This window comes from Zalophus californianus, chromosome 2 (assembly GCF_009762305.2).
Source record: "Zalophus californianus isolate mZalCal1 chromosome 2, mZalCal1.pri.v2, whole genome shotgun sequence".
In the NCBI taxonomy this organism is placed as follows: Eukaryota; Metazoa; Chordata; class Mammalia; order Carnivora; family Otariidae; genus Zalophus; species Zalophus californianus.
Window position 1 is genome coordinate 16,492,183 of NC_045596.1, and position 25,025 is coordinate 16,517,207.

General features: G+C 38.5%; 1 protein-coding gene across 7 annotated transcripts in view; it reads right to left on the reverse strand.

Moving 5' to 3' along the window:
• KCNIP4 (potassium voltage-gated channel interacting protein 4) overlaps positions 1 to 25,025 on the reverse strand; it is a 1,107,330-nt gene that overhangs the window by 115,861 nt on the left and 966,444 nt on the right. The window contains exon 2 of one of the 7 annotated variants that reach the window (XM_027600587.2): positions 15,426 to 15,527. The exons of 5 other annotated variants lie outside the window; for them this stretch is intronic. In XM_027600587.2, the coding sequence (XP_027456388.1) occupies positions 15,426 to 15,527 (102 nt within the window). Of the gene's footprint in view, positions 1 to 15,425; positions 15,528 to 17,570; positions 17,683 to 25,025 lie in introns of those variants that run through there. One more of the 7 variants, XM_027600591.2, reaches the window with a different exon arrangement.

Below are 25,025 nucleotides of genomic sequence, written 5' to 3' on the forward strand. Positions count from 1 at the left end.
AGAGTAAAATCTAACCTGATATAATATTATAGAATGACTCTGGACATAAAATGAGCTGGTACGTGTGACTGTGACATAGTGAACAATCATAATATTGTTGTTATTTGTAGTAATATTAGTATTAATTATGGTGACACCTATTGCCACCCTTACAATAAGAAGAAAAGTGCCTGGGAGTACTCATTCTAGCAAATTATTCAGTTGCTCCAGTTTTTTTCTCCTCGGTCTATTTCTCAATTCTGATACTGGATGATGTGTTTGACCTCCCTAAACCCCAATTTTAAAGTCTATAAACTAGGAATAATACTCATATCAATTTCATAAAGTTGTTTTGAGAAATTGTTTGAATGCTATACTGACATGCAGTAATTAATCAATAAAGGGCAGCACTTATAATATCCATAACTACTGCAAACTTACTAGTGAGGCATTGTTCTAGAAGCTTCAGGAGTGAGGGCTCTGTTATTATACTTCGTGAATCTGAATCCATTTGCTGGCTCTTGTTAGCTCTGTGACCTTGGACAAGGTGTTTAGTCTCTCTATGCCTCAGTTTCTTCATCCATAAAGGCGAATAATAATAGGACTTACTACAAAGTGTTGTTGAGAGGTTGAAATGAAATAATGGGTAGAAAGCACTTAAAATAGACCTTTTATACTCTTCCACTTTGGCACGGACAAAGGAAGAAGGACTATTTTTTGGACTGGAATTTGAAACAATAACCTAGCTTTACTGCTTGTCATTTCCTCCCACACACCATATGACATCATATCTTGGACAATTTGCTGTTCTCCGAACAAAGACTGCAGTGTCAACTTTAGTCCTTTTGTTTGCACCATCTCCTTCTACATAGATCTGCCTTTCTTCCTCAACTTTCTCTCTTTATTCTCTTTAAGGCTTATCTCAATGCAGACAGGGCTTTGCAGAGACAAGTCTCCTCAGACTTCCATCCAGCATGCCTAGTTGTCTATTGTCTGCTCTGACTGCTTTATGTATCATTGACCTGATTGAATATCTGTCATTTCTTCTGTGATGTGAACATCTGGAGACCAGAGATCTATCTCAATTATCTTGTTACCATCAGTGCCTAGCATGGTTCTGGATACTAGAAGCAGCTCATCATTCATTCATTCATTCTTTCAATTATCTATTGAGTGCTTATTATAAGCCAGGCACTGTTCAAGGCTCTATGGACACTAGAATGAACAACAACAACAAAATCTTTGCTCACATAGACCTTAATTCTAATGGAAGAGTCACTAATTGGACATCCAAATGGAGTTGTCAGCTGACCGGATGGATATATGGGAGCCTGGAGTTGAGAATCATGGTCTGGGCTAAAGATGTAAATGGCAGAGTCATCGTCATATAAATCACAAATAAGACCCTGAAACTCAGTGATGCCACTAAGGGAGTAAATGCCAACAGAGAAAAGTAACTCTATCTCTTACTGAATGAACAATAACTACAGATTAAATGGAATAATGCATGTAAAGACTGGATAGCCTAAGGTGCATCATAGGAATCTACTTGCATGCTCTCTGCTATTATGATGATTTTGCTACTGACCTTTCTACCCTCTGCTAACCTAAAGTATTCATTAATTTTGCACTGTCACTGAGATAAACTAAACGTGATGTTATTACCTCCAGGAATGCTCACTGGAGAATATGCCTACCTTCAGGCAGATTCAGAGAACACGACCATGTACCGTGGAATTGTTTTTCTACCCAAAGTCTTTTCTGCAAAGAACTTCTGCCTATCGCAATTGCTGCTCTGTAGACCCTGGCAAGAAGGCAATTTGAAAGTAAGAAAGTTAAACTTTAACCTGCAACCTAAGCAGATAAGGTAGCCAATGTTCTGTATTTTATAGACCTGGTGGAGTGTAAAATTGAGTCTGCTTGAAGCGTTAGGCTCCCATTTCAGTTTTTAAAGGAAACCAGCAGAAACCAGCACTGACTAGATTCATGTTTAGCCCAAATATTACTTCTTAGCTCAATGCTAATGGAAAATAGTTATTTATGACTCCTATTAGAAACTGCATGAGTAACCAATCATAAAATTATTAGTAAGAGAAAAAATAGAGAAGGATTTTGTTTATTTAAACTTCTACATAACTTAAGTAGTTATCATTCTACCCCTTTGGCCCAAATTAACAGTAAGCAAATAGTAGAAAAATCATGGGGGAGGCAAAGATTTCATCATATAAGTAACCTGGAAAAAAAAAAAAAAAGATGCACCATTTAATAAAGCTTGTTTCAAGAATGGCTTGTGTTCAGACACTTTAAGCCAACTTGTCTAAAATAAAACTATCATTTTCACCTACTTTCGTGACCTTCTCTGTTCCTTATCTTGCTTAATGCCACCATTGTCTTTTTGGTAGAATCACTTTGTCCCTTTTCTATCTTAATTCAATACTGCCAACTGTTTCCCAATGTGTCCAATTTTGTCTTCACCATGTGTCTAAAATCTATCCTCTCCCTTCCACCACTAATTTTTATTAATTTTTCTTATTTGAGTGGAGTAGATACACAGTGTTACATTAGTTTCAGGGGTAGAGCACAGTGATTTGACAAATTTATACGTTACGCTGTGTTCACCACAAGTGTAGCTACCACCTGCCACATACAACCCTACTACAGTATCATTGACTATATTCCCTATGCCTTTTATTTCTGTGACTTATTCATCACATCATTGCATAACTGGAAGCCTGTGTTCCCCGTTCCCCTGAACCCATTTTGCCTTTCCTCGCCCCTCCCTCCCATCTGGCAATCATCAGTTTGTTCTCTGTATTTACAGGTCTGATTCTGCTTTCCGCTTGTTTATTCACCTGTTAAGTTAGATTATATATATATAATCACCTCTTCTTTATCTATTCATCAGTCAATGGACACTTGTGCTATTTCCATACTTTGGTTATTGTAGATAATGCTGCTATAAACATTGGGTTACATATTTCCCTTTGAATTAGTATTTGTTTTAGATTCCACACAAGTGAAAACATGTAGTATTTGTCTTTCTCCAACTTATTTCACTTAGCATAATACCCTCTAGGTCCATCCATGTTGTTGAAAATGACATGATCTCATCCTTTCTTATGACTGCATAAATTAATACATACATATATATGCATATATATATATATACATATTCATCTAACAATGGACTCTTATGTTGCTTCCATATCTTAGCTATTGTAAATAATGCTGCAATCAACATAAGGGTGCATATATCTTTTTGAATTAGTGGTTGTTTTTTCTTTGAGCAAATATCCAGTAGTGAAATTATTTAATCAAATGGTATCTCTATATTTAATTTTTTGCATAATCTCCATACTGGTTTCTACAGTGGTTGTACCAATTTACATTCCCACCAATAGTGTACAAGCGTTCCTTTTTCTCCACATCCTTGCCAACACATGTAATTTCTTATCTTTTTTGATTTTAGCCATGGAAAGTGATAACTCATTGTGGTTTTGATTTGCATTTCCCTGATGATTAGTGATGTTAAGAATCTTTTCATGTCTGTTGGTCATCTGTCTGTCTTCTTTGGGAAAATGTCTATTCTGGTCCTCTGCCCACTTTTAAATTGGATTGTTTGTTTTTTTGGTGTTGAGTTGTTAAGTTCTTTATATATTTTGGGTATTAACCCCTTATTGGATATATCATTTGCAAATCTCTTCTCCCATCCAGTAAACTGGCTTTTTGTTTTGTTGATGGCTTCCTTCACTGTGCAAAATCTTTTTTATCTTGATGTGGTCCCAATTGTTTACTTTTGCTTTTGTTTCTCTTGCTTAAGGAGACATATCTAGAAAAATGTTGCTAGGGCTGCTGTCAGAGCATCAGCCATAGGTTCTCTATTCTGGGCCCTCTATTCTGTCCCATTGATTTTTATGTCTGTTTTTGTACCAGTACCATACTCTTTTAGCTACTACAACTTTGTAATATATCTTAAAATCTGGAACTGTGGTATCTCCAGTTTTTTGCTTTTGTTTTTGCTTTTGTTTTTGTCTCCAGATCGCTTTGGCTATTCAGGGTCTTTTGTGGCTCCATACAAGTTTTAGGATTATTTGCTCTAGTTTTGTGAAAAATGCTGTTGATATTTTGATAGGCATTACATTGAATCTCTAGATTGCTTTGGGTAATGTGGGCATTTTAACACTATTAATTCTTCCAATCCATGAGCATCATCTTCTATCACTATTGCCTTATATTTAGGCCTTTGTTTTCTCTTGTAGGTAGAGAAGTCTAGTGGTGAAGACTTAAAGCTCTGGCATTATGTTGTTTCAGATCAAAGCTCTGCTTTAACAGTAATTGGGAGATCTTTGGTTAGTGATTTAATTTCCTTGTTTAGTCTCTCATCTAAGTGGGGATTATACTTTTGCCTTCCTCACTGGTTGGCAGTAAAATGTTTGCAATAATTCTTTAGGCTTAGAATAATGTTGTTCTCAATAAGAGTTAACTGTTGATATTGTTTGTCACATAGACTTTTTAAACAGTTTTCCAACTGATTTTCCTCTTGTTTTTTCTCCCTCAACAATTTACTTGCTTTCTGATTTTTTTAATTTATTTTTGAGTCATTTTATCACCCTGAGTCTTTGTTGGTTCCTTGATTTAGAAACCAATACCCAACTAGTTTTTGCTGATTGTTTTGATACTCCGTATCTTGTCTTCAAATGTTGCTCTTGATCCTTTGCCAATTTTTTCCCTGGCTTCAAGTTCACCATCAACCCTTCTGAAGTTGGACTTGTGTTCAACTCCCTTGACTACTGGCTGGCTCTAGCCATCTGAAAACCCAATCGAGAAAAAGAATCACTTCCATTTTGATACAAAAACCCCACTTCCGAGTATCTATAAAAAAAAAAAAGATGCAAACAGGACATTGAAGCAATATCTGAACCTCCGTATTTATTGCAGTATTATTTAAAATAGCCAAGAAATGGAAACAAGCTGAGTGCCCATCGATGGCTGAATGGATAAAGAAGATGTGGTATAAAGATATAACAATATTATTCAGCCATGGAAAATAAAGAAATCCTACCATTTGTGATAGCACAAGGGCATTATGTTAAGTGAGATAAGCCAGACAAAGACAAATACTGTATGATATCATTTATGTGTGAAATCTAGAAAACACAAAGTCAAAATTATAGAAACAGAGTAGAAAAGTGGTTGCCAGCAGTGCTTGGTGGTGGAGAAAACAGGGACAGTTTGGTGAGAGGGTACAAACTTTCAGCTAGAAGATGAACAGTGTTGAACATCCAATGTAAAATATGCTGACTATATTTAATAACACTTATTGTGCACTTGACGTTTCCTAAGAGACTTCTGTCCAAAAGCAAAAACAGACAAACAAGAACAATATGTATGTGAGGTGATGTACATGTTAATTATCTAAAGGAGGGGAGTCCTTTCACAACTATACAACTATCAAATCATCTCATTGTGCACTTGATTGATTCTATATCTTACAATTTTATGTGTCAATTGTAACTCAATAAAGCTGAAATAAAAAATAAATAAATAAGAGGCTTGGATGAGTCCTCATTGCCTCCTTTTATTAGTAAAGTCCCGCCTTGTGTTGGTAGTGCCTTCAGACTCCGGTCACAGTTCACATTGTCTGGTGGCTCCTCTTCCCCACTTCTTACTCCTCCTGACTGTCTTAAGGCTTCATGTTTTCAACTACCTAGAACTTTCTTCTTCTTACTTCTCCTTCTAGTGAAATGATTATTCTCCAAAGGGCCCCGAAGAAATATTACCTACTTGTGAAATGTAGGTGGGATTTAATCCCTTCTCTGTGTGGCTCTAATTGCGATCATCATTGTCCTCATGGAATAAGAGCATCAGCAGCTACCATTTATTGGCCACTGTTGTAAACAGTTCACATGCTTATTTACTCCTTGAGGGAGTACATGTAATATTTACTATTATATTTCCACCTTTCAGATGAAGAAATTGAAGTTCAGAAAGGGTAAACGACTCACCTAAGTTTTCTATAGCTAGTTAGTTGGTCACAGAACCAGAATTTGAACTAAATAGGCTAGTCCCAGAGTTATCACCCTTAACTTCTTAACCCTAACACTTTCCTCATATTGCTTCTCACAGCATTTACCTGTATTCATTGTATCTGAGTGATGTCTATACATATTTGTTTATTTCAGTACAAGGTCAGCCTTCAGAGGAAGTGATTTATGCGTTCCCCTGTTCCTGGAGCTATTACTTTTAAAAACAATTATTGCTCCATAAATGTCTGCCATGTTGAAATGAAATCCACTAAACCTGCCAACAGGAGACAGCCGTCCTGGGACTCCTGTCTCTGTCTTTCTTACACTCAGACTCATTCCTGGTTTAATGAAGATTCTTGGTAAATATATAATGGACCAGGAAAAAGAATGCTCATCTTTCCCTTTGTCATTAAATACTTATGTGACTTCGGACAAGCCACTTAATCTCTCCATTTTTCAGTTTGCTAAATGGAGAGTATAACCCTTGTGATCTGTCATTCTCTCATGAGTTTAATGAGGATAAAGTGAGATAATCAGGATAAAGAATTTTAAAAACTACAAAAGACCATAAAAACACCAGGGACAAGTATCCAAATCAGTAAAACACGTAGTTTACAGCAAGTAAATGGTAGTGCTGACTGGTATGCAATTTGGGTTAAGTGTTGAAGTTCTAACTTTTCCCACTTCCTGCTTCCAGAGATAGTGAAGTGCCACAAAAGGAGGACACTTTACGCTAGCTTTGAAACATCTACCATTTGTCATAGCCAGGAACAAGAAGTGCCATCTTATTGGCTCCTGCAATGCTAGATCTGGAAGGAGAATTTGAGACACAGTCTGGGCTTCTCATTTGTAGATGGTGAGACGGAGGTCCAGGGAGGGGAAACAACTCGTTCAAGGGGCTACCGCCATCTCTCTGGACAATATGGGCTGCACAAGACTTGTCCTATGCTGAGCAGATAAGTGGGAAAAAAACAAACAAACAAACTCTAAAACCAATCAGAACACTGAACATAACTGGAGAGCTGGTGAAGTACAGATTCTGAAGCTCAACTTCTGGGTCAACCTTTTCCCCCACCCCCACACATCTTACTGATAATGATTCTCAGTCCTCATTTTCCTATTCTGTAAAATGGGAATAATAAAGGGAGTCTATCTTATAGAACTATTTTAAGCTATAATGAGTTAAACTGTGCAAAGCACTTAGAACTGTACCAGCCACATAATAAGCACTAGATGCTTGTTAAATAAATAAAAATAACATCTGAGTATTTGAATGTAACATTTTTAGGGCTCATACATATAATGAATTTAAAGGACCTTGTTTTCTGTTTGCGAAATAAGTTCACAAACTTTCATGAGTTACGCTTCTGTTCCTCCAAAGATTTTCCTGACTATACGCCCAGGTGAGAGTTTTTACCTAAAGTCACTAAAGAGTTAGCATGAGGTTGAGTAATTCTCATAAGGTTAAATATTTAAAAAAATTTCCCGGAGTTTACTGTTGTATTTTTAATTGACAGCATGTTAGCAGTTTAAGTCACTTTTTGAAAACAAATCCTCCAACAGCCAAGTGCTGATGTTTCTTCTCCAAGAGAGACATCTAAGACTTTCCATGATCAATATGCTACTGGGCAAAAGAAAACACGCTGAAATGTTAGGCTGTATTTGATACCAAAAATCTGAAGTGAAAGTTAGGAAATTATGTTTTGCAATTATACAAGGCAGTTTACTGATGGAGTCGTCTAACCCCACAATTATTATGTGGCATTCACTCCCCTGTGTTTGCTCAAATCAACAACAAAAGCTACTGGAATGAAGCTTTCATTTAGTGAATCAATTTTTTTTTGATTGAATGGGGGTGCTCAGATTTACTGGGAAGATATTATGAAACAAATTTAAATAAAAACATGTAAATAAATACAAACACATAAAATCAAGTGTTTAATATTTTATCTCTTGCGTTTGTTCCTGATTATTATCTAGTAAGTAATCGTTTAGTCACCATAATGTCCTTTGAATGAATAGGGAAAAATGATTACTTTATAAAAACATAACTGGGGCATAGAGAGACACAGTGCATTACTCAGTTATCTAATAAGGAGACATAGAGATACAGCAGCCACAGACTTGACAGCATTTATATTTTAAAGAAAAAGTATTCGTGCTCACCTAGAGTAGAGTAGCTAGGGATTTCTTGATACTAAGCCGTTCATGAAAAAGCTAGTTAAATTCTTTAATCCTAAAATTATCTACTCAATATCAACATACATTTATCAGCCTATCATGAAACTGGGAACAAATCTTCCAAGAAGAGTAGTGTGACTGATTCTGGGAACTGTTACTGGTCCTGTAGATCCCCAAGCCCTGGCTTCCAGCATATATATGGAAGCTGGAAAACAGCTCCAGTTGGCCTCCAGAGCCTCCCTCTATCCTTCTACATGCTGTTCTAGGGCTTGGAGAGTGGCCTCTATGGATATTATCTCAACTCCTTGCCCTCCGCCCAGTGGGAAGCACCAACAGATCAGAGACAAGGAAGAGAGGGGTTATGGTATTTATGTTTTGGGATCCCTTCTGGCTGGAGGTTGGGTTGTAGTGGCTGCTTTCCTCTTCCAAGGGCCAGTATCCCTGCTGTGAAACCCTCTCTGACAGTTTTAGGTATGGCTATAGCTTTCTTCCTCTCCGGTGATGATGGCTACAGAAGTGAGAACTTCACTCCTGTGGGTCTTGGGGGCTTCACCAGCCTTGTTGGATCTAGAATCCCTGCTCATATCTTTGCAAACAATCCCTTCATTAAACTCCCTTCCATGGCCCCATTTAAGAGTGCCTCGTGTTTCCTGCCAGAACCCTGACTGATACCAAATCACAGAATTTCAGTGTTGGAAAGTACTGGACTTGAGTCTAGTTTCTCATCGTAGATTTTTTTTAATAGCTCTGCTATTTTGAAAATCCTTTCCTTTCTATAGATCTCAGTTTTTTCACATATAAAATAGGCTATATTCCTTGTAATAGACTATTGTTCTTGTTGTTGCTGTTATAATAGACTACATCCTTAAAACATTTAAAATAAGGTGAACTTTTGCTTAGATAGAAATTCCCCTTAGGGCGCTTGGGTTGCTTAGCTGGTTAAGCACCTGCCTTCAGCTCAGGTCATGATCCCAGAGTCCTGGGATCAGGCCCGGCAGCGGGCTCCCTGCCTAGCTGAAGAATCTTCTTCTCCCTCTCCCTTTGCCCCTGCTCCTGTACTCTCTCTCTCTCTCTTGCTCACTCTGTCTCTCAAATAAATTTTAAAAAACCTAAAAAAATAAAAGAAACTCCCCTTCACTCTTTCCTTGAATTTTTCCAGTAAGAGTTCTATTGATATGACAGTCCTATACCTTGCAGTCATTCAGTGAATGCATCTGTAGCATTGGACTAAGAGGATTTTGGGTGTGGGTTCATTCCAACTTCTCAATTGTAGATTCTGCACAGATTATTACAACCTATCAGAACCCAGTTGTCTCAATTGTGAAATGGGGATGTAAGGCCTACCTTCCTGGATGCAGGATGCCAGACCTAATGCTTTCCCATGTTTCCTTCCAATTTGAAGACTTGTGATTCAAAGTGTGAAACAGAGCTACAATTATACACCCGAAAAGGGCTTCCTTAGTCAATATCAGAGGTGATCAGTGCAGCTTAGCCTGATGAAGTGATGAAGACAGAAGGCTCTGGAGTCACAATCCCAGCTCTGTTAACTGGCAGAATTGTCTAACTTTTCTTTGCCTCAGTTTCCTCAGCCATTATACAGGGAAAATAATACACCTGCCTTAGAAGCTGACTGGGATGCTCAACTGAGTTAATAACTTGTCATATATTCACACTCATGATGTTTCATGTGCTAAGTACTTTGCATCAATTATCTTGTTTAATCCCACAACCACCCGTTTGTCTGGTGATCCCAGTGGTCTTTCTTTTTGTACCATGAATAGCTATGCTCCTTCGCTCCTTAGAGCCTTTGTTCTTGCTGTGTCCTCTTCCTTGGAACTTTCTCTCCAGACCCTCATACCATGGGCCTCCTCGTGTTTTGGGGTCTCAAAAGTCACCTCATCAATGATGCCTTCCCTGATCCAGACTAAGTACCCTTTCCACCTGCATTCAGTTTCCATTACTTTGCCACAGGTTGACTTATTTTATAATACACATCACCTTCCGCGATTGTCTTTGTTTTTATGTTTATCATCATCTTTCTTCCCATATAAACTCAACGAAGACAGTGAACTAATAGGTCTTAATCCTCCACTATAAAGCCAATGCCTAGAATCATGTGGACAACACATGGTTTCTCAAAAAAATTATGTGAACAAATGACCAAATAAGGAAACTTAGGGTCCAGATAATTTAATTAAAAAACTCCAGGCATTTTGTTCGTAGGAGGCACAACAGGAATTCAAATGCATGCCAGGATGACATTAAAGCCCACCCTGCCTCCATCTACCTCTTTCGGTAGTTCTTGGAAGGGATAATGAGGGTCTGAGCAAGAGCCCTCACACAAGACAGTAGTACACGTAAAAGATATTTCAGAGAGAAAATTGACCAGACTTTAGTGGTCAGTAAGATGGTGGGTGGGGAGCATAAAGTGAAAGGAAATTGTTTTTAATTTCAGCAAGGGGACAGCTTCCCATGAGTGATATGAGAAAGGGAGTGGGATCAAGTGAAGGTGACCAGGCTCCCATATCTGGTTGGCGCTCTTATCTGCATCTAGGGTCAGGTGCTCAAAGAGCAGTGGGCAATAGGCTACACAGGGCACAGGGGCCCAAACTTAAAAGCTAATCCTTAATTCACAGCCCAGGTGTCCCCAGCTTCAGTCCCTATCCCATTTCTCATTCTTGTTGGGGTGTTTTATGTCAGGAGGAAAACATTTGAATCATGTCTCTTACTCCCATTCCACTGGAGGCCACTGCGTAGGTCTGCCATGTTTGTTGTTCCCCAACATCTTTCCAAGACACTTAGAATTTGATATTTGCCTGCAAATCTCAAACTTCACAGTTAAGAAGTATGCTTGAACACAAAAAGTTTGGGGCTTGTTATTTTTCCTTCTGTTAAAGATGAGTAATACGTTTGATTTTCAAAAATTTAATACTGGCTATAATAATATCTCATGTAGAAACTCTTTGTCATGTGCTACTTCTTTTAATGCTTTCATTTGAAGCACAAACAGAAGAAATATTTCAAGTCTACGTTTAACAAATGACTATAAAATGTGTATAATTTCCAAATATTGAGGATATTAAATCTATGTAACAAAAAACTCAAGAGGTAATATACATGATGTGTTTAAATATTTAAAAGGCCAACTCAAAAAAACAATTTTCTAAAATACATGAGGAAGCTCGCATTCACATAATTTAATGCTTTCATCCAATATTCCAAATCTGGGAGAAAAATAATCCAAAAGGCATACACAGATGTGAACACAGAGATGTTTATCCCAGTGCTATTTATATTATGGGATGAAAAGGGAAAAAGGGAAAAAAATCTAAATATTCAGAAGCCAGGGAATGTGGTCAAAAACAGGATACTGTCACTTTACAATGTAATAATATGCTGCCATTTAAAATTCCATTTACATTTTTAATAACAGGGTTAATATGTATGAAAGTATGTGATGTAAGAAAAGGATAAAAATTTGGTATAGATGTGATCATTAATGCACACACATCGATGGAAAAAGATGTTACTTATTACCTGTAGTTACTTCAAAGTAGAAGAGTACACTAGGATTAGGAGTGTGTTGTGTGGTCTGTGTGTGTGTGCGTGATTTCTTATCTTTTTTTATGCTTTCTAAATTTACTGCCATGAAGAGAAGTGACTTTGGTGAATAAACCACTTGCCCTCCCAGCTCTGAAGAAGGAGGGCGAGGAGGAGGAAGGCTGTCCTGTGGAGGAAGGAGCAAGTGCTACAGATGACTCTCAAGCATTGGACTAGGACCCATGTGCTTGGAAGTTAGGAAGGAGGCTGATTTGGGCACAGCATGAGGAAGAATGCTCTTTAAAGCTGACAAACACCAAACGGGTGTCTCCCTGATGAAGCAAAGCAGCTCCCTGGTAATGACACAGGAGTCTGTCTGGAAACCCAATGTGAGGTGAGGCTACAAGTCTTCTTAGGGCTCTCTTCAAACTCTCCAGTGCTCTGACTAGAAACCTAAGCACTCTATAACTCAGCAGGAGTTTTGGCCATTCTGTAGGAAATAGTTCTTCTTTTGTTAGTTGCATGGTATTGATAAATCTCACATTCCTGCCCTGAGGAATGAAGGAGCCCTTTCTCATCTGTCTTCCTGGAAAAGAGAATGGAATTTAGAATGAGTATTGGCCCTTCCTTAACTACCTTTTGGCCCCTTAGCTTTGGCAAGTGCATGGGATGTGGTGGAGAACAATACCTCAGCCACTGTGCAGCTCACTCAAGCCTGGGACGAGCCCCGTCAAGCCAACCCTTCTTCTCTGTGGTTCAGCATGCAGACATTCGGGTGGCCAAGCTTTTCCTCCTGGTGGCCTAGGGTCCTCTGCCCCGTCGGGTACCTGGCTCTAACTCTCAGAGCATTTTTTAAGTCCTATGCCCAACCACTTAGGGCCAGCTCATGGATAGGGACCCACGAATAACACCCTTCTGATACAGCAATGCAATTAATGTGTTTTCCTATCCAAGTAATCTCCTTCCACCTGCTGGGGTGTTCTTGTGGCAGGTGGCTAGTGTGGAAGGGAGCAATATTTACAGAACTTTTGGGGTCATAGTCCAAGTGTAGCATCAGTTCAGTACCAGCCGATTTTATGAAATCCTATTTTTCTAAAAATGTCAGTTTTTAGAATTATTCTGCTCATGCTTTGGTATCTTTTATTATTATTTTTTTTTTCCTCTAAAGAAAGATACTGGCTTTTCCCTCACACTTATAGTTGAAAATTTCATTGCATCCTCCCTGATCATTTATTTGGGGTCTGACTTTACCAGGGATTGGCGCAGGAAGAGTGTTAATAGGACCCGGCAATTTTTTCTTCCCAAGTGAATATAGGAATCTATTTTAAAGTTATATTTTACCTGTCTACTGTGTACAAATGACTATGTTTTCAGTGAATATCTGGTAAATTGGCAATTTTGACTCCAACTTGAAAGGAGGAAAGCAATGGCTGTAATAACAAACATTTGCTGACAAATAGTGGCAATAAAAACGTCTGCAGCTTCAATATTGTGGATGGTCGGGGCTGGGGCATTATTCTGGGATTATGGCCTCTTAGGTTGCTGATGACACATTATGTTTTTGTTTGTGAGATAGTGTGCATGGTGTGTGCAGTGAATGGAAAAAATTAAAGCAATGGATCTCAACCATAATTTAAATTTTTCATGCATCAGATTGTCACTAATAAAAATAATTTTGTCTTGTCCCCTCTCCCCACAGAATGTTCTAGTAGGGACAGAACCTCTTTAAAGCTGTTTTATTTACCGCTATATCTCCCCAAATGGGAATAGGAACTGACATAGAATACATTTATGGCGAATGAATAAGTGAATTAATTAAATCTTATTATTATGATATATTATGTCTAACCAGTGCCACTGAAGTAAGTTATTGTTTTGTCCTTGGACTTTTGACTGGATGTATCGGGTTGTTCGAGGTACTTTCTATATTTTCTCCATTTGTGTTGTGGAGACTAGTGAAATTTCAGGGCATTCACGTTTTCTACAACACTCAGCCCATTAGTTCCTATAAGATGGTGAGGCGGAATATAAAGAGAGTTGGTGAAGATATGGGTTAGAGCCCCACACATAGAATGTGTTAGCCAGATTCTTCATACTCTGTCTCATCACTGCCAAAGAACACTACCTTCTCTTTCTGATTCTAACAGTGGTTTGATGTTTGAAAAAAAAATTGTGGGGGCGCCTGGGTGGCTCAGTCATTAAGCGTCTGCCTTCGGCTCAGGTCATGATCCCAGGGTCCTGGGATCGAGCCCCGCATCAGGCTCCCTGCTCAGCGGGGAGTATTCTTCTCCCTCTTCCACTCCCCCTGCTTGTGTTCCCTCTCTCGATGTGTCTCTCTCTGTCAAATAAGTAAAATCTGAAAAAAAAAAAATTGTGTATGAAAGAATGTAAACAGGGGCGCCTGGGTGGCTCAGTCGGTTAAGCGTTTGCCTTTGGATCGGGTCATGATCCTGGGGTCCTGGGATTGAGTCCCGCGCAGGGCTCCCTGCTCAGCAGGGAATCAGCTTCTCCCTCCACCTCTGTGCTCAAGGCTCTCTGTCTTTCTCTTTCAAATAAATAAATAAAATCTTAAAAAAAGAAAGAATGTAAACATAAGATATTTATAAATGGTCATTATAAATTGTATATAGCATCATTATAAAATAAATAAAGCATTGCCCTTTAGATACCCCCTACTTTCTACTCCTCAAGAATGTCACAAAATTGGAGAAAGAGAATGTGGAGAGAGTGAAAGTTAGTCTTCTGTATCAACTTGGCTAAGCTAGGCACCCAGTTATTTCAACCAACACTAATCTCAATGTTGCTGTCAAGGTATTTTGCAGACCTGGTTAACATTTACCAACAGTTGACTCTAAGTAAAGGAGATGACCCTAGATAATGTGGGTGGACCTCATCTCATGCTGAACAGCCAGGCAAAAACTGAGATTTCCTGGGAAAGAAGGAATTCCGTATCAAGACTGAAGTCTCCAGGCCTGACTGAGTTTCCAGCCTGCCAGCCTGCCCTAAGGATTTCAGACAGCTAGCCCCCACAGTCATGGGAACCAAGTCCTTAAAATAAATACCTTTATACACATGTTTGTGTGTATATGTATATATGTACATATATGTACATGTATGTATGTGTCTGTGCATGTATAGGTGTGTATACATGTATATATTGGTTCTCTTTTCCTAGAGGACCCAGAGAGAGAGAGAGTAAGCAAAGAAAAAAATACTCTCACATTTGTGTAAATGGTTTCCATTTTGTAGTAGTTTTTCTAACCTAGTGATAGTTCTGAAGTTTGGCAGTATCTGAATGGTGTGAGCCAAATGCATAGACGTGAGTCAGGAAATCTACAAGGTGATGCAGGCTGAAGTGTGAAGCAGCTCTGCCAACCAGTTAGGCCATGGTAATCCCAAGGCTACTCCCACCTCTCAGATCAAACAGAAATTTCCAAATGTTTTGAAGCCCAGGCTCTTGTCACTAACACTGTGCCATCAGTCTACCAGACAGGAAGGGCCTCACAATCACACAGAAGTTCCGATGGGTATTTGGGTACACAAGAGTACATCAATAGACTTGGTTTTGCATAATATAATATATGGATTTTTTTTTTTTTTCCTTTAGAAGCAGAGAACTGGAGTGCATGCAGACCTAAAGGAATGAAACAAACATGTGGCGTGGGGGGAGGAAAAAAAAAAAAACAAAAACAAACTTGCTTTGAACAGCAGGAGACGACGTTTTGGCAGCTGAGCAGGGCAAGAGCTTCATGAGCCGCTCTTTAATGCTGCGCTTGGTGCTGTTCTGAGCGTAGAGGAAACCTAGAACATATGCGATGGGTTCTGTTAATGCTGTCTGCGGAGAGAAACGGGCATGCTGCACGGCTTATCACAGGAAGCTGGGCAGGCAGGGTATGGATGCAGCCATCTGCTCAGCAGGCAATCACAGGCAGAGGGTTGGGACCCCAGAAGGAAAAAAAAAAGAAAAGAAAAGAAATCCTTTTCTCCCCCCGCCCCGTTTTTCTCATTGTTTAGGTTTTCTTTTCAAAACTTTTCTGTATGTTGCTTTAGAAAGCGGAAATAGAATCTCGCGAGTCTGTCTTTCGAGCCGTAAGAATAAAATTTGGTGGCTTTTTTTTGGCTTTAGGTTAGGAAGATCACTGAAAGAGTTAACTAGATTGAAATGTCTACATTCAAACCAGAGTTGGGGCCCACGTGACAATTTTCTGTTCTCCTTGCTCCCCATCTTTGGTTACAGAGGCCATAGATGCCCTGCATGAATCATTCACACCACAATCACCTGTTAGTACCTTTGCCTTCCCTGAAAGTGAGACAATAGATGCCCTTGATATGCAGCCTCATTAACATAAGTGGACATGCCCAAAGATGCAACAGTCCTTTGCATTTTTCACAGGTGGACATTAATGCACAGAATTATTCAAGCAGAGTAATTCCAAAAGAAGCAAGGTGTGTTCACAAAATGTTAACCCCCAGAATGCATGTAGTTGTATATGTGACTTCAGATGGTTGGGGAGGAGTCCAGGAAAATCAATAGCACTTCGGTGGGCAAGTTTAGTAAATGCTTGAAACAACTGTTGGTGTCAAGAGCCACAGCTGTCCAACTCATCATCAACTTGCCCACTCCGTGCCCAGAGCCTGAATTTGCATGGTGATATTATCTATCTATCTATATATATAGTTCCCCCTCCAAATTAGTTCGGAAGGTGTTTGAATATAAGGCAATAACAAGAGAACCAATTTCAATATAGGTTGGACCATCTTCCATCTTTATAATATGGACCTGGCAAATGCATCATGTGTTGCTTTTCTACTTTATAATTCCTACCTTGGAATTATTAGGAGTTCTGACCACAAGCCTGCTAATCTATTTCCCTTTGGGGCTGTTCCACTCCATCATCAGTGTGCACTGGGTAAAAACCTGATAGATCTTTTGTGTGGGGGATGACAGTGAAGTATTAGATACATAAATCAAATCATATCATTTCTCTGCTTAAAAGCCTTCTAAAACCTTCATGCTATTCTTTGGAAAAAAAAATCACACTTCCTACCATAGACCCTAATCCCTGCATGAGCTGGCCATGCCTCACTCTCTGAACAGCTTTTCCACCACCCTCTTGCTCTGACCAGGCTATTCTTCTTACCTTTGTTGGAACTCACAAAAGTCTCTCCTCTGCCCTTGACACTTATATGGTGTGAAATGTCTTGTGTACTTGATATCCCAAGTGCAATTGATGGTCTGGCACATAAAAGGAGATCAATAAATGTCTGACAAATGAGTGAATAAATTTACTTTCAATACCAAAACAAGACCTGATTTCATTTCCTTGATTAGTATCTAAGTAAGCTTTTAAACTTATAAAATAAATCTGATTTACATAAAACGGACTCTTTAGTTGGCTTCTTCCTTGTACATTTGTAGAGGGACACATCCATCTAAGTACTGTTTCCTTTGTAAACTTCCTCTGGGACATTAGGATTTTGTTTTATTATCACTTCCCAAGCAGGACATTCTGCTTCTCTTCCTCTGTGACATTTCAACCCCCCTGCCATTGTATGCACAGTCTGGTGGCCCTTCACCAATGATCAACTTCAATATGTCCATGCAGCCTTTAAAACTCAATTCAAACACACTTGCTTCTGGTAAACTTTCCCTGTTGTATCTCCAAACTTCCTGAAGGAAAGGGCCTCCTCCATCCTCTGCTTTATCTTTTCTGTTATTCCTGCTGCACACTCTACTGTTATGGGTATCACATCCTACAATAAGGTGAGACCCTTTTCTGATAAGGAATTAGAAAGAAAAGGTTCTACCAGCCATCTGTAGTAGGAGAGAGACTTTAGTTTTACCTTGTACCCAGCTCCTTTACTTCAGGTTTGATTTCTTGATGTCCAGCCAAACTCCATAGTCACCTCTGAAATTGGCACATGGCAAACACTCAAGAAATATTTGCCAGTTGCTTGATTTCCTCCTTTCCCCTTAAATTCTGATAACTGCCAAGCTCACTCTATCTATAACAGCCGCTGGGCTCTCAGGTCTGGGTATAGGGGAGGGAGCTTCCTGCTTCCCAAGCACTCAGAACTATTAACGGTCACTCCCTGACTCCACCCCAATTTGATAATTAATGATGTTCTTCCTTGGAGCATCTTTTGAACTGGGCTATAAGGTAGACAGTTTGCTGTTTTTAATCAGGAGTCAGAAGCCCCAGATTTTAGTCCCTGATTTTACTATTTCAACTTGAGTGACCTTGTTTAGGTTATAAAACTTCTTTGCGTTTCTGTCTTTTCTTTGTAAAACAAAGGGACTTATAGTAAAAGATAGTGGTTGTAAAAATACAGTTTAAAGGTCCCTTTTAGAAATATATTTAAATATAAATTGTATATGATTTCTAAGTTGTTTCTATTTCCTGGCAGATGAACAAATCAACATTTATTTGACTACAGACATTATTCAAATTCTCTAGGGTTTTTTCCTTCAAAATAAATAAGAATATGATTTATCATAAATGTTAAAAATGATATAAACAAAGTCCCCTAAATGATGTGGAAAAGCAAGTATTTTATTTTATTTTTATTTTATTTTATTTTAATTCCAGTATAGTTACCATTCAGTGTTATATTAGTTTCAGGGGTACAATATAGTGATTCAAAACTTCCATACCTCACCCAGTGCTCATCACGACAAGTGCATTCCTTAATCTACCTTGTTTTTATAGTGTTTTCTCCTCAATGAGAAATTTAGCTTTCTTAAGTCAGATTGTAGACTACATATAATTTCCTCTATCTCCACACCTCTCTCTCTCTGCTACCAGATAATTCTGCTCTTTTCCTCTTAAACTGTAGTGGTTGAGTGTTCAAGCACTGTAGTAAAACAGCCTGGAACCAGTTCCCAGTACGTCACGACCTTGGGTAAGTTTATTGAATCTCTTTGAATCTCAGTTTCCTCAACAACAGAATGGATTAGTAATAGTATCTACCTCATAAATTTGTTAGACTCTAATGAGATAATATATAAAGCATTTATTTAGCACAGTGATTGTTTATAATTTCATAATGTACTTTCAATAGATGTTAGATATTAATTTCTTTCAGTTCTTTGGGTACATGATATTCTGTCCTACCTCAAGTCTTTTCCAGATGCTATTACCTCTAACTTTTCTTTTCTTTTCTTTTCTTTTTTACCTCCTTGTGGCTTGGTTAACTCCTGTCTGCCTTGAGAGTTCAGTTCAATATCACTTTCTGAGGAAAACCTTACATGACAGATGAAGCTAGATTATGAACAGCTCTGTTATATGCTCCTAGAGTTTTCCTATATTTCTCTTTCATGGCATTATCCTGAATATAATTAAAACAATTGATGACACAATTATATATTTGACATATGTCTTCCCTACTGCAGTATAAGATTAAAGATGTCTATATTCAGCTTTTAGAGCGTAAATGTTGCTGAATATGTTATCCAACTATGAGCAATCATAATACTGGTCAAACCACATGAAGCAACTGTTTTCAAGTACTGAACAAGAAATGTAGAACTGTAGCACCTGAGGGAAAAGAAATCCAGGAGGTGAGTTCCACAAATGCCCTGGATCTCTCTGCCTAGTTAGCATGTTATTTCCATAGTTCAGAGAGGTGCAGACCATGCTTACAGACATCAGAATTCTGGACTCCCAGAGTGACTGGAATTTGCAGTACAGGGTGTTGGAAAGGAGAGAACTGGTATGTGTGTCAGAGGGGAGTATTTGTGTGAGGATTAAATGTGGGTCATTGTGATGATTAATTTTATGTGTCAACTTGGCTGGGCTAAGAGATGCTCAGACAGCTGGTAAGATATCATTTATGAGTGTATCTGTGAGGGTGTTTCTGGAAGAAATGAGCATTTGGATAGGTAGACTGAGTGAAGAAAATCACCTTCACCAATGCCAGTGGGCATCATCCAGTAAGTTGAGGACTTGAATAGAACAAATGTCAGGAGAAGGGTGAATTTGTTCTCTGCCTGAATTGGGACATCCATCTTGTCCTGCCCCCAGACATTGGCACTCCTGATTCCCAGACCTTTGGGCTTTGACTAGAAATATACCACCAACTTTCCTGGCAGATGGTGGGACTTATCAGCCTCAATAGTAGTGTGAGCCAATCTTTCATTGTATCTATATTTATCTACATATCTATCTATCTCCAACTGGTTCTGTTTCTCTGGAGAACACTGACTAATGCAGTCATTGATCAAGGGCTGAGTGATGCATGCTCAAGATCAGTCTCGATAATACTTAGGAGGCAGAAGCTGCCGAAGGGCTGAGAATTGAATGGAAACACCAGAAGTCATGTCATGCTGGGAGATGTTGAAGTTCTGACCCAGAAGAAAAAAAGAAAAAAAAAAAAAGGAAGGGAGGGAAGAAACCACACTGCTGCAGTAAGTACCACTGGCATTCACTGGAGAGCTCAGACAGACTATGTTTTCGGAGTAAGGATCATTTCCTAGAGTAAGGGCCACACCCTATGACTACATATAAAACCAAAATTGACCTATCTTAACAAATAATAGAAAGAACGTTGATAAGACCAAAAGGAAGTGCTAGTAACTATGGAATGCCTTCCAGAACAATACTCAACACACTTGAAAAGAAGATAACAAAATCCAAACTACTTACAATGCATCGTAGCAATGTCCATCATGCTATCAAAAATGAGCAGACATGTAAAGGAACAAAAAAATGTGACCCGTAATCAAGTTCTTAAGAAAAATGATCAATAGAAACAGACCCTGGGATGACACAGATATCAAAATAAGTAGAAAATGACATTAAGGAAAAAGATGGTCATAGTAACTAAACAGTTGAAAACTTTTGGCAATGAAATTAAAACTATAAAAAGGAATCAGATAAAAACTCTAAAAATGAGAAGTAAAATTTCAAAATATCAAAAAAATCAAAGGGATTAAAAAGTAAATAGATTTTTAGTAATTTAAGAAGAGTAGTCTTACACAAATATAATTAAAAAAAAGAAAAAAACAGATGAATCAGGAGAGAAGAGTTTGCCAAAAAAATGGCCCAAATATTCCAAATTTAGTTATAAACATTAATGTACATATCCAGGAAACTTACTGAACCACAATCAAGATACATACAAGAAGAATCATGTATAGGCACACCACAGTCAAATTGCTGAAAAAGAATGGAAAAAAAAGTTTAAAAAGCCCAAATCTGTAATAAAAGGACATATTCTAGATAGAGATAGAGTAATATGAGAATGGTTTCTCACAGAAACAATGGAGGCCAGAAAACAATGGACTAAGTTCTGGGGGAATATACAGACTTTCATCCCAGACTTCTATATTCAGTGAAAATAGGTTTGTTGTTGTTGTTGTTGTTTGTTTGTTTTTTATTATGTTAATCACCAAAAATAGTTTTTTGAGAAGGAAAGTGAAATAAAGATATTTTCAGATAAACTAGAGCTGAGAAAAATCAAAGCCACTAGAGCTGTAGCACCAGAAAGACTGAAGGAATCTCTTCAGGCTTAAAGGCAACGATGTGATAGGAAGATCTACAGATAGAAGTAACGAGCAAAATAAAGAGCCCTGGAGATTGAAAATATGTGAATAAATATAAAATTTTATCTTATTTACTTTGTTTAAAACAACAACAAAAAAACGTATTGTGGAATTCATTACATTTATAAATATAAAATTGGACAAGAGCATAAGGGATGGGGGAAGGCAAATGGAACTTTACTGATACTACATTGTACACTAAGTGGTACAATATTAACTCCAAGTTGTCTAAATAAGGGCAGGAGACATGTTACAACCTCTAGATGCTAGGGAAACAGGTAAGTAATAGTAAGAGGAGGTGCAGTTGAAAAGCCAACCGAGGGATTAAAATGGAATACCGGGCGCCTGGGTGGCTTAGATGGTGAAGCGTCTGCCTTCGGCTCAGGTCATGATCCCAGGGTCCTGGGATCGAGTCCCACATCGGGCTCCCTGCTCAGTGGGAGCCTGCTTCTCCCTGTGCCTCTCTCTCTATCTCTCTCATGAATAAATAAATAAAATCTTTAAAAATAAATAAATAAATAAATAAATAAAATGGAATACCAAAAATATTCAATTAATCCCAAAGAAGTCAGGTACAGAGGAATAGAAAAGCAAAGAGAGCACAGTAAAACAGCAGGCTATGTAGCCAACCATATCATCAAATCAAAAACCAAATCTTTCTTATCTACTACTGTATCCCCATTACCTTGCATAATGCCTGTTATATAGAAAGGGTTCAATCAATATCTGCTGAAAGCATGAAATCAGACTATATATGTCCTATGATGGTCTCAACAAATACAGATTAGCTGCATATCTATAATTAGCAGATGCATTTAAAATCTGCATGGTGTATTTCCTCACAGTGGGTGAAGCCATCTCCTCCCCACACTCTAAATGGATATCTGGGTACGAAGGCTCTCTGCTAAGGATGAGTCTGACTGCATTCTGCAGCCAATGATACTAAAAGAAAATTAATGTTGAAGGTCAGTCAACCAGCAGAGTGCCTTAGTATGCAGGATATTTTACCCTCATAAACATTCTTTGATAGATTAAAAACCTTACATCACATATTTATTCATGTATTTAAAACAAGCATTTATTATAACACTTATAAACATTTAAATAGTTTACTGTAGTACTGTGGATATACAGTGGTCATATAAGAGAAAGTCCCTGCTCTCCAAAGTCTAACCAGCTACATCAATTTTAACACCTATTGCATTGCATGTTTAATTTGCCAATTTCTTTCACTAAATATCAGATTCACTGAAGAAAGGATTCTGTGCATTCATTAATTTATTCAAAAATCATTTATTGAGTGGCTAGAATGTTCTAGATACCCATCCAGGTGCTAGGAATAATGTAGTGAATAAAACAGATAATTCCTGGGCACCTGGGTGGCTCAGTCATTAAGCATCTGCCTTAGGTTCAGGTCATAATCCCAGGGTGCTGGGATCAAGCCCTGCACCGGGCTCCCTGCTCCGCGGGAAGCCTGCTTCCCCCTCTCCCACTCCCCCTGTTTGTGTTCCCTCTCTCGCTGTGTCTCTCTCTGTCAAATAAATAAAATCTTCAAAAAAAAAAAACAAAAACAAAACAGACAACAATTCCTACTTTTGTTCATCAGACATTACAGTCAGGGAAATATAAAGGCTGGGTGATAGACACTGGGGAGGGTATATGCTATGGTGAGTGCTGTGAATTGTGTAAGACTGATGAATCACAGACCTGTACCCCTGAAATAAATAATACATTATATGTTGATAAAAAAATTAAAAATAAAGAAAAAAATAGCAAAATATAAAGTTTGTCAGATAGAAAGTAGAGATGAAGCATAGAGACTTCTGTTGGTAAGTGGGTTGGGAGGTGGGGTGGGGAAGAGTGGTTTTTTTCAATGTGGTTGCTGGGGAAAGATTCAGTGGAGTTACATTTGAGCAAACATGTCTAATGAGTTGAGAAAGTGTCTTACTCTGTTTTGATTATTAGCATTATTAGCAACTAGTGCAGTATATTATATATATTAGGCACTAATGTAGGTTTGAGTGATTAATCTTCCTCATTTTTGAATTTGTTCAATAAATACTTATGGATACCTCTAATGGACAGATTAATACCTTAAATTATTGGTTGCATAAACCTCTGGGTCCAATGATATGTTCATAAATTTATGGCCTTAGAAATCAAAATTAATTCAACTCCCTTATCCTTGCATGGAGAAGTTAAACCAAACTAGAGTTTCTGGCCTTCAAAACTCCTGAAACAAAGTAATACAAAAAGAATAAAAAGTAAGTGTGTAAATAAATAGGCCACTTCACATTGTGATACAATTGAATGAAAATGCCTTCATTTTTACCAGTGGGAAAGGTTTCATCTTTCAATGCCTGACATTACTGAAAATAAATCAGCCCAGGGTGCTTGGCCCATATTTGTGACCCTCCCCCCCGCCCCCCAGATTTCAGCAGTCATATATGTCAGTGGTCATTTGCACTTGACTGCTTTTCCTTTTGCCCAAGAAATGGCACTACATGTAAATGTCAGGTTTCAGCAGTGAGTGACGGGCCTGAATTATGAATTCAGCAGCTAATGACGATGGTGATCGATGTGGCAATTTCGCGGCAATGAGAAGTGTGCTTATCTTCCTCCATTTTGTAGTGTAGCTAATAGCAAAAACGAATCCTTTCTGTGGCTTTGCATGGGAATAAAACTTCCTACTCCATCATTCACAGCCCTGTTCAGCTTCTATCTTGTGCTTTTGAATTATGGACAATGTTTTTCTTCCTAGATGTACATGACGTCTTCCCTGGAATCAGTAACTATGGCCAAATCACCTGGAGTTTCAGTGGCACTGTGATCCCGTCTGTGTGTCCCTCCTTTGAATCAGTGACAAGCTTATTTATGAACAGTTACTTGATGTTGCGGCTAGGAAGTGTATTCTCGACTATTGGCAAATGTGAACTTAGCTGCCAGTATGTTTACTTTTCAGACAAGCTTATGGCTCATAAATAGACACACACGGTTCAATTTGTATTTACCCAAATTTATTCCTAAAAAAGAAGGCCCCTGATAATTTGGGGTTCACACTCTGGTGATAATTCTTACTGAAAACGGCTGCCAACTATGCCCACTGTTATTGGTCCTGCGGTCAGGCCCGGATGTAACTGTTCACCTTTAAGAAAGGCAGCAGCAGGGTTAATGACTGAAAATGAGGGGGAAATATCTACATTTAATTTTGAAACTTTATGAATTTTGGAGGCAGAGCACAGACCTTCCAACTGACCGCTTTTGTTTTCCCTGGTTGTAAAAGAGTTACCTTTTATCTATTGGTTAATCCAGAAGAAGGGAGCCAGAAGGTACCTGAATTTGCTGGAAATAATCTACAGAATCTAAATGCAAGTAGAGTAAATTTGACTCTACTTAGAGCTGCTACCTGAAGACACCTGTTTCTCATAAAATGAGTGCCAGTCTGTCTGTCAGCTGTTCAGGCTCTCTCCTGTATCTCTCTCCGTCTGTTTTCCCAAGCTCACTCTCTCCCTCTCTTCCTTAGCCTTTGTCACTTCCTGATTTCTCTGTCTCCTTCTTGCTCTCCATCTCTGTGCTTCTCACACTCCAGGTTTCTCTCTCTTTGTCCTTCTACATCTCTATTTGTATCTCTACTTTATCTTTCTCTGCTCTCTGTCTTTTCCCACCTCTGACTCAGTCTCTCAATCAAGGCAGCATTCCACTGAATTTTCTTTACCTTTGTGTTGACTGCATGCCTCATGAAAAATGTAGAGAGA